This window comes from Acipenser ruthenus, chromosome 23 (genome assembly GCF_902713425.1).
Source record: "Acipenser ruthenus chromosome 23, fAciRut3.2 maternal haplotype, whole genome shotgun sequence".
NCBI lineage: Eukaryota > Metazoa > Chordata > Actinopteri > Acipenseriformes > Acipenseridae > Acipenser > Acipenser ruthenus.
In genome coordinates, this window is record NC_081211.1 from 24358528 (window position 1) to 24368895 (window position 10368).

Genomic DNA, 10368 nt, shown 5'->3' on the forward strand with positions numbered 1-10368 from the left:
GTGTATATATATATATATATATATATATATATATATATATATATATATATATATATATATATATATATATGTATATATATATATATATATATATATATATATATATATATATATATATATATATATATATATATATACACACACACACAATTGTAACGTTTATCATACATTATTGAAAGTGTTATAATTGGGGTTTGGAAACTTTCTATGTACGCGTCCCAGTAGTTCACACTTCTAGGTAGTTCACACTCAGTTTATGCCATTGTTTATCCATTTCGTCTGCAGTGGCCATTCATTGCTTTAGTAGCTGTTCTGTATATTTGAAGAGGTTGTTTTTCACAGGTAGTACGTGTAGTATTTTTTTTTCTTTTGCATTTTACTCCTATGCCATGGTGCTCGTTTGACTTTGTGCTTTTCTGCTTGTCTTTCCTTTTTACATAGACTGACCAAACCCGTTAGCTCCAGTTACAGCTGGATGGGTACTTGAAAGAACAGCTTACTGTAGTTTTTTTTAACGCAGATTTCAGCCAGACCAACTGTGACATACACTGCCCTCTATTAAATCGTGAACACATCATGACACAATGTAAATACTCTTCTGGTACTGGAATTCGAGTCAATTGGATAACCTCACCAGATGAGATTAAACGACTGCGTGGAAAATGTCTGAGTGCACGCCCAACACAGTTCCCCTGTCACGTGATAGGACTGGCAACCATCCAATTACTGAAGGGCAGGGCTTCAAGGAATCATGTGGTATGTGTTTTCTGGTTTAGTTTGTTCCTGTTGCGTTTAGCAAGTTCTGACTTTTTGAAGTCTCACTAAGCGACTGCTAGTAGTACTAAGTGTTATTTGTGTCACCGATTTGCACTGAAATGGCGTACGCAAGTTTTATGATCTCGGCCATTGTAGTGACAGTTTTTTGGGTAATTGTCGGCGGTGTCATTCCATGGTTTATCCCAAAAGGACCAAACAGAGGGTGAGTTTGTTATCTATCTATCTATCTCTCTATCTCTCTATCTATCTATCTATCTATCTCTCTGTCTCTCTATCTATCTATCTATCTATCTATCTATCTATCTATCTATCTATCTATCTATCTATCTATATATGAAAGTTATTTCCTTTAAGTAAATGAATGTCGAACCTCAATAAGCCTTTTTCATTGCATTTAAGCAACAAGTTAAACTGAGTGCGCAGCAGACAGTTAGTGCGTACGTCGGTTTTTTTTTTTTTTTTTTTTTTTTTACTGTACTTCTGTAGTGTGTGTTGACTAGTCAGACTCGTCACTTGTAACATTTTGAATAAGTGTAAATGCTAAACGCAGATGCTGAGTAAGTGACATGGGCTGTTTATTCTTTTTGTTATTTGATTCGTAGAATAACTAATTTATTTTAAGTGTCTTTTCGTTTTTAGTCTTGTGTTGTAAGAGAAAAAGAAAAGCTTAATATTGTTACATTTAGAGTGTATTTTACTGTAAATTGCATGGCGTAGGGTATAATTAGGAAGTGGAATGCAATTGTGAAATTAGGAAAACGTCTTTTAAAACAAACACGTCATGTGATCCAGTACATTAGTGGTCCTCATTTTAAATTTTGTTCATCACCATGGAATAGTCCAGAACCAAGGTAAAGCAGCTAAAACTGGTCAATTCCCTCGAACAATTAAATCAACGTTTTAATACACGAACATACTTTTTTTTTTAAATCCCATAGATGATCATAATTTGAAAAAAGGGTATTAAATTGTGTTTCTTATTGACACTTGAAAACATTTCAGTCAGTCGTTTTCTCTTGGGTATCCTAAAACACTCCATACTAATAAATTAACGCGATTCACTCTAATACATGCTATTCACATTCTAACAGGTAAAACAAATCTTTTTTTTTACTTCAAATGTTAGATATGTTGTGTCTAGCAGGAGTTATGGTTATAATGTTTTAGATTCTACATTTAAAAAAAGAAACATTACCATTTATTAGTCAGTGGGCTGAAATGTATTAGTTGCAAAGCCATGTGATAAATGTTCCATTAAGTTTTCAAATGTCCTCATACAGTAATAAATTCCACACTGACCAGTTTCCTGACCAAAATTGAAAAATACATCATTTATTTGTATGGATTTGCACAGATGACAGTTATTATATATTTTTTAAACCATATGATTACACCAATATAATTTTATTATTATACTGTAGTTGTAATATTAGGTACTAAGAAACAAGAGAAGTCCACATAACATATCCTGTGTTATTGAAACTCAGGGACATAAATATTTCCAATTCTTGAAACGGCAATGGTGTTGTAATTTGGTTACTGATTTGTGAAACTACCATCAGCCCTAAAATGCATTGATTTCATACAGTACTGTGGGTAGTGATCTGTCCAGTATCTGCATACATTACAGTATATTCAAAATACAGGACCTGCACAGTGTCAAATACTCCAGAATGCTTACACAATTTAATTTGGTGGAATATAATACATATAATTGCTTAAATAAACATTTTGTACCCATAGAAACGGGTGGGTTTATACAGTCGAGGTTACCTGCTCTGTTACAGAACACCTACACTTCAGACCTGTGGACCTCTTTTTTCTGGATAGAAAGCGACATGCATTATTCTGAATTCAATTGTTATTTCTCCTTGTCTCCAGGGTTATCAACACAATGCTGGTGACGTGTGCAGTGTGCTGTTATCTGTTGTAAGTATAAACGCCCGGCAGTTCCAGAAGCCAGTGTTGTTTGGGGTGGTGTGTGTGGTTGTGATGGGTATTGATTGAGCTAGTGGAGTGTTGCAGCTGGAGGCATGACTTCCAGTGAGGTTATTCTCTTTGGCATCTAATCAATGATGGGTGAATTGTCTGACTTTTACAATGCTTAAATTCGTAACAAAATGAAACAGAGTCACTTAATATGTCTTGTGTAACTGCCTAAATGCTCCAGCTTGTAGACTTCCAGTGTGTAGTGCGCTGCGGGTTGAAACAAGGACAGATTCAAGTATTTTAAGGCAACATTTTTATTTCTGCTACAGAGCTGCAGCCTTCCAGGGTTTTAATCAAACTCATTATGCCAATCAGAAAATGTAGCGGGAAGCAATTCTGTTTTCTGGTCAAATCTGCTGAAAGTTGGTTGTTATGGTTTTGGGGAACAGAGCAACATTCTACTTTACCCCCCCCCCTTTTTTTTTTTTTTTTTTTTGGAAATCGGCAATTATTTTTTCTAATTTCCTCCCCAATTTGGAAAGCCCAATTATTTTTTATTTCAACCCGGCTCACCCCTGCCACCCCTGCGCTGACTCAGGAGAGATGTAGATGGACACACGCGTCCTCCGAAACATGTTCCGTCAGCCGTCCGCTTCTATTCACTCTGCAGGCCCGCCATGCAGCCACCTCAGAGCTATAGCGTCGGAGAACCACGCAGCTCCAGGCAACTTACAGGCAGGCCCGCAGGCGCCCTACTTTACCATTTAACCTCCAACCTTGCATAACATTGCTGTCCAGAACCAAGAAACAACATAAGACCCATGCAGAATAGCTCCCCATCTCTCTCAGTAAGTTACATGTAAATGAAGGAACAGTGGTTTTAAATGACCAACACGAGGTTCCAGATACTGGAGGTATAGGAAATGTGGTTACTTCAGGATAATGTATTAATAATGTGTCTTTTATATACAGTGCATTGGAAAATCCTTTGTCAGAAGGAAGTGTGACTTGCTGATGTTTTGCCCTTGAAATGTGCATTGCTCTGGTTTATACCAGACACCGCTGGCCCCTTGCCTGTAATGTCTGGTTCACTCACTCATTGCAGTTGTTTGTGGAGAAAACATTATTGATGTGTGTGATACTGAAAACAAAGTGAGTCCTGTGGCACAGATGTCCTGGAGATGGTTTGGATTATGCACATTTTTAAAGTCCATACCTTTTTCATCAGGATCTGCAGTAGCTGGTTCTTCGCTGCCCCCCTCCCCCGTTATGCTGTGCATGCAGCATAATGTTTGCACACATTTTTACGGAAGAGTGTTACAGTAAGGGGTACTGCATGTGTCCAGGAAAAACAAGATTAGACTCATTAGCCAATCCCAGCATGTTTCTGGTACAGTAAATCCCAGTGTACTTCAGAATGCTAGCTTCTTATGGTGATGGCCATACTGGTACTTGCATATTGCAGTTTGTACCACTAGATGGCACTAAAACACTGATAAATGAATACAAGTTACTTGTTTTTATGGCCCCATTAAATCTGATACCATTAAGAACAGAAAGCCTTCTATTAACACTTTATATTTTTTCCATGGGTTTTAACCCTAGTTACATTTCAAAACGATTATTTTGAATACATTCTCCCTAAGCTTCCGTTCAGATACCGTATTTGACAATCTAAAAAGCAATACATTATGAAATTTATAATGCATTTTGGAGGAAATTACATAATTCCAGTCCAGTTTGCTGATTCTTCTTCACTCTCAGTGTAACAGTTTAGAGTGTAGCAGTGCTCAGTAGCCTGTAGTGATACAATAATCCAGCAGCTTTTTGTTTCAGCAAACTAAACCTACTGAGAATTCCTCTCATTTTAACAGATTCTACTATATAAATATGTTTTATTGTGATTGTTAGAGATTGACAATACGTGTATGTTCCATACCATATACTGTGAAGTGCCACATTGGAGAATGCTGTGGCTTTCACTGGCTGTTGCTGGGAAGTTTGCATGGAAGTTTAAACTGGTCATGTAGAAGCTGCTTACAAAACACACTGTATAACAGAATGCATAGCATGAAAACTATAGGTAAAACAAAACAGAATAATACAAAACCTTAATAAAGAAAATAATCTGTTATGTACCAGCACTTGGAAAGTAACATTCTTAAATGATAACATTATAATACACCCACACTGGAATTGATATGGGCAGGACACTCTGAGCATTGGTGAAAATTCTTCACGTTGCGTTCTTAAAGAAAGTGTGCTTCTGCAGGAGACCGCTGTGAAAGAGCTCTCTGTTTTTAAGGCTGGTGTGCCAAGTGTGACAGCTGTGCTAATTAAACAGACTGGAATGGGAGCTGGAACCTGGGAAGCTGAAGAAATCCACAACAGGAGTGTCCTTTTAATCCATTTGAGGAATCTTTTTGACCTCGTAGAAATTGCATAGCTTTAAGTTTCTTGCCTATTTGTCTGTTTTTTTTTTTATTTGTATTTGAATAAAACTTGGAAACGCCTTGTTGAAACATTTTGCTGGACAGTTAGACTGATTTATTCACATTTAAGAATGCATGTATTGGAAACGAAGTCTGAGAACTAAACAAGTTATAAAACAACTTTTTTTTTTTTTTTTTTTTTTACAGCTGGCTGATTGCAATCCTATCACAGTTGAATCCTCTTTTTGGGCCACAACTGAAAAATGAAACTATCTGGTACCTTAAAGTACACTGGCCTTAGATGCATTGCTGTTCTAATACTGCTCTGTGACCAGGTGAGAAACATGTATGCAATTCATTGACATTCATTGGTCCAGCAGTCTGTACAAAAAGGTGCCGTGAAACCTTGGACCATGACTGTAGGTTCACATTGAAGGGTTAATACTGCATTAAAAGTTGCACAGTGCAACAGGTGATTGAAATGTACATTATGTAAGATTTTTATTTTATCTGTTCCTTGCAAACTCTTTTAATATGGCCCATTTATGAGGGATTCATACAACACAGTATTTTAACCCAGCTGATGCTGTTATGAGAAAACAAGGGAAATCATAAGCAGTTTAGATGTACAAAGCTTCATTCAGTCTGATTTGTGAAGCAGTTTTATTCCTTTCTGCTGAGTAATAACCATTCAATTGGGTGAAAGGCCTGGCTTACTGCCCAGTGCCTGACGGAGGCCTTGCAACTACTGCACTGAGGTCCTGCACCACACAGCCAGAGAAGCAGAGCTCAGGGTCCAAAGAACTGGACAGAGAGATTTCGGAATAATCCTGCAAAAGTTTCCTAGAAGAGATTCCCATGGTATTTCATTCTCTGTAAATAATCTCTTATCTTCTGTCTGCAGAAAGTCACAGGGTCTGACTTAGTTTTAACCGAATGCACAGCCGGTGAGACATACCAGTAAAACATGCATTACCAGTTTGTTTCAAGCTAACATGCTGTTTCAAATGACCAGGTAGAATGTCCAGTTCCTGCCATTGCAATTGATCATCGTACAATTAAATCAGATGCTGTTGATTTCCATAGGATGAAAGTGCATCAGCAGCACACATGCAATCATCACAGGGCTATTATTCTTTGACCTGGCTGAAGTCCATTTATCATGTCACCACACTGCAGATTCATGCCCTGGGAGGAAGTACTGGGATCCCACCTGACACCAGTCATGTGCAGCAAAGAGAATTTCATGTTTCTGGTGGGGTCCTAACCTATTGTTGCACAGTGAGTCAATCTAAATCTGCAGTGTGATGGCGGGTTAAATGGACTTCACCACAGTCAAAGACTTGTACGAAACTGGTTACTCTAACGTGAGGCAAGAAGCTGTGTTTAATACAGCTTTAAGTATGTGCAGAAGTATTGGATACAATTAAGCACCTATTGTTCTTCCTGTTAGTACATAAGGCTTACCAACCACACCAATAAACGCTGTATTTACCTCCATAAAAAAAAAAGATTACGCTAGGCTACCTGATTATAGTTTAAGTGTCTTACACAGAAGAAAAGGGGAGATAGATACATATTAGGTAAGTTTACTGGTCTGCTGTGTTTTCTAGACCTGTATAAAGGTCTGTAGTGTTGAAAAAGTTCAGATTGTTCTGAAATGTGTTTATGAAGAAACAGTAGTAAATAATGTGCACCAAAGGAAGTAAACTTGGTTCTCTGGTTAGTTTGCACTGTAGGATGAGTTGTTAGTTTACAGAAATGAACTTTTTCTTTTTCCTTTCCCCCACAGAGACCTGTCCTGCCAAGGATGAGCTCCTCTCTGGTCCTTACTTCAAAAACATTATCACCCAAGCGAATGGTCCTTAATAACAGATGCCTTACCGAAAGTGCTGTGTGACCTCATTAAATATTTAGAATAACTGCCTTCTGTTCAGTTTGTTAGGTTTAAACATAATCCCTGTAGGATTTGGAAACAAATCTTTATCAGATGTAAAAGATTAGTTAATGTAAATGATGGATTCTGTGTCCTGTTAATCACTATGCCTCTGAAATGCAGTCTTCTGTTAAACCTATGCCATGGATGTACATGTTTTTAAAATATTTATTTCCAAATATGGAATGTATTTCAAAATGTCACGGCGCCCTCAGCTTTCTGTCCTCGCATGAAAACCTGTTCACAGAAGCAATAAAAAAAAAAGTGTTTCCATCTGGTCTCAGAAACTCATTAATGAAAATGTATTCAATGATTGAATTTTTATGTTTATGTATTTCTCATTCTCCCATAGTATCGTGAATGGCATAGTGCAGTTATAGTTACAGTAGCCACTTCTGTCTTGAAGAACACTGTAGTACCTTAAAATGCTGGTTAAGTATACTTTTCTTCTATAATACAGTGTTTTCTGTTGAGCTGTACTGTATACAAATGAAAAGCAAAAGCTGTTCTTGAAGTTTACTAATTTAGGGTCTGCTTCAGGATTTCAAAAAGCATATAGAGATTTATCACATGCACCCTCATTCAAATGTGGGCTTTATGTATGTTTGATTTGATGACCAATAAACCAACACGGCTAAAATGTAAACGGGATCTTGGTTTAAGATCAGTGAAGATTGATTTCAACATCGGGGACAAAGCTTGTGAGTGCCCTGAGAATGACATCTTCTCTGCTGCTGAACTCTGTCCCTGGAAGTCTTTAGAAAAAGGCACATCTCGGCTATTAAAAATAGAAGACATTTGCCCTACCAGTTGTTACTTGTTAAGTAGGACAAAAAGAGAATGATCTTTTTTTTTGCTATTACTAAATGTAAGAAAAATGCAAGGTTTTGTTTAAGTCAAGGCAATTAACGTTACCTTGCCTGCTTATTTACGTGGTTAGCGTTCTTGTACTTTGTGCCAACCTCTTTCTCCACTTACACCATGGATAAACTGGATTGTTCATTCTTTCTGTCTGACTATCTAGCTCTGCCCTTCTCCCTCCATTTAATTTCATTACAGTTTATTCATTGAGATCCCAAGTTGAAATCAATGTTTTGGATAAGGTCACCAAATGCTGGAGCTGCCAATTTGTTCTGCACTGTCTTCATTTTGCCTTTATTTTATTTCATGTCATTACTTTCCATTATTTAAAATTATTGGATTGAATTCATGAGAAAACCCTTGAGACACACCGGTGTGTTCCTGAGTCAGGATAATAGGAGCTAGTACATTATTAGATGTAAAAAATGATTAATGTGTGAAGTAGCAAGCCTTCTGAAGAGAAGGATGAATGGAAAGGCAAGGTGCTCGTCTTTAGAGAATTAAATACAGTGGTGTTTTTTTTCCACCAAAGTGTAGGCTACTATTTTCAGTGTTAGGATGGTTTTATTATTGGAGAGAAGCATATACATTTTTAAAATGCTTTATAAGTGTTGGTGAAGGTTGGTATGAAGAGCCTGTAAGCTTGGTCAGAATCGTCAAATAAACTGCAGCCATCTCTCTTTCGTTGCTGGCTTTTATTTTAGCATACTCTGTGTCAGCTTGACAGTGCTAACTTCAGGTGGGAGGGTAAAAAAGGCTGTTTCTTAATATTGCCTTGTTACTGCTGTACTCAAATGTATATAGACATGTTGCACCTGGCCCATTTCAGAAGCTTGGCAGGACACAGTACATTAATTTATTTTCTTTTTTTTTTAAATTTAGACTTCAAAACCACCAAGTGATTGGTGCCAATGGATAATGAGATGATTGGATGCTGTACTCCCTCTACAGCAAGCTTGATGCATTGCACCTGATAAGTTTCTTACAAAGTTTCACATTACAAACTACCACTGGTCCAGCTAGAAACTTGCTAGAAACCAGAGCTCACCACTGCAGAAATATTCAGGGGGTGTTCATCATGGTAGAGAATAAGATACCAAGATATTTTATGAGATTTTATGAGAAATGTAACGAGACAGATCCCATGCCATGTTGTATATTGCATACATACACAGTATACATCATTTGAATCAATTGAAATGCATTTTATAGATTTCACCGTGTAACTTTTTTTTTTTTTTGTTCCTGGGTAGTAAGTGTTATTTCCTAATTGCTTATGCCTCAAAAGTATAGAAAATGGCTATTATGCCCCACAAACTTTGCTTTTGTGACCAGGACAGTGATATTTTGAAATTTACCTATTTTCCAGAACATTCCAGATAGATTCAGTGCTGAGTAAACTTGGAGTAACTTCTAGAACTTTCTAGAACTTTCCAGTAATATAAATAGTAGTATAAATACAGGGGCCTTAAGCCCACCAGTTCAGTTTAGTTCCAGCTGCCTAAGTGGATACATATCTGCATTTTTCTGAGATGGCATCAAGAGGCTGCAATGGTGGCATTCCTGATGGGTCTCTAAGGCGGTTTTACCAAGTTTCCCTGCTATCTTTGCCTTTGGGACAGCAGGGACACCAAGGCACACTACCACAGGCGGGACTGGCCACAGCGGACCGAGTTCTCTGTGGGGAGGAACAACGTCAAGTGGGAGCCACTGGTGGACCCCCGGAAGGTGCTGATGCCACCACTGCACATCAAATTGGGCCTTATGAAACAATTTGTCAGAGCTCTAGATAAGGAGTCGGCAGCCTTCAAGTACCTTCAAGACTTCTTCCCTAAGCTGTCTGAGGCAAAGGTCAAAGCCGGTGACTTCGTCGGACCACAGATAAAGAAGATCCTGGAGTGCAATGAATTCCCCAAGAAGCTCACTAGTAAGGAGAAAGCGGCTTGGAACAGCTTTGTCGCAGTGGTTCGGGGCTTCCTGGGCAATCACAAGGCCGAAAACTATGTGGAGCTGGTTGAGACTCTGGTGAAGAACTACGGCACAATGGGCTGTAGGATGTCCCTCAAAGTCCATATCCTTGATGCTCATCTTGATAAATTCAAGGAGAACATGGGAGCATACTCGGAGGAGCAAGGCGAGCGCTTCCACCAGGATATACTGGACTTTGAACATGATGGGAGACTACATTTGGGGGCTGATTCGTGAAAGTGATTTACAGTATAATCGTAAATCTCGAAAAACTACTCACTTCTAAATCTTTTGTAGTCATTTTTGTATTACTTTAGCATAAATACATGTTAATTTGGATTCATATGTTGTTTTTTTCTGACTTTATGTGAATGAAAAGACACAAATTCGCCTGTTTTCTCATTGGAAATAGGTAAATTTCAAAATATCACTGTCTGGTCACAAAAGCAAAGTTTGTGGGGAATA

The 10368-nt window shown here is 37.9% G+C and overlaps 1 protein-coding gene across 1 annotated transcript; it reads left to right on the top strand.

Moving 5' to 3' along the window:
- The first annotated feature begins 728 nt into the window (after window positions 1–728).
- Window positions 729–7347, top strand: LOC117412883 (V-type proton ATPase subunit e 1-like). Its single transcript, XM_058996916.1, has 4 exons — window positions 729–979; window positions 2659–2706; window positions 5346–5473; window positions 6931–7347. Exons 1-3 carry the CDS (start codon window positions 876–878, stop codon window positions 5437–5439), a joined length of 246 nt encoding a protein of 81 aa, XP_058852899.1. The 5' UTR covers window positions 729–875; the 3' UTR covers window positions 5440–5473; window positions 6931–7347.
- Window positions 7348–10368: the final 3021 nt, after the last annotated feature.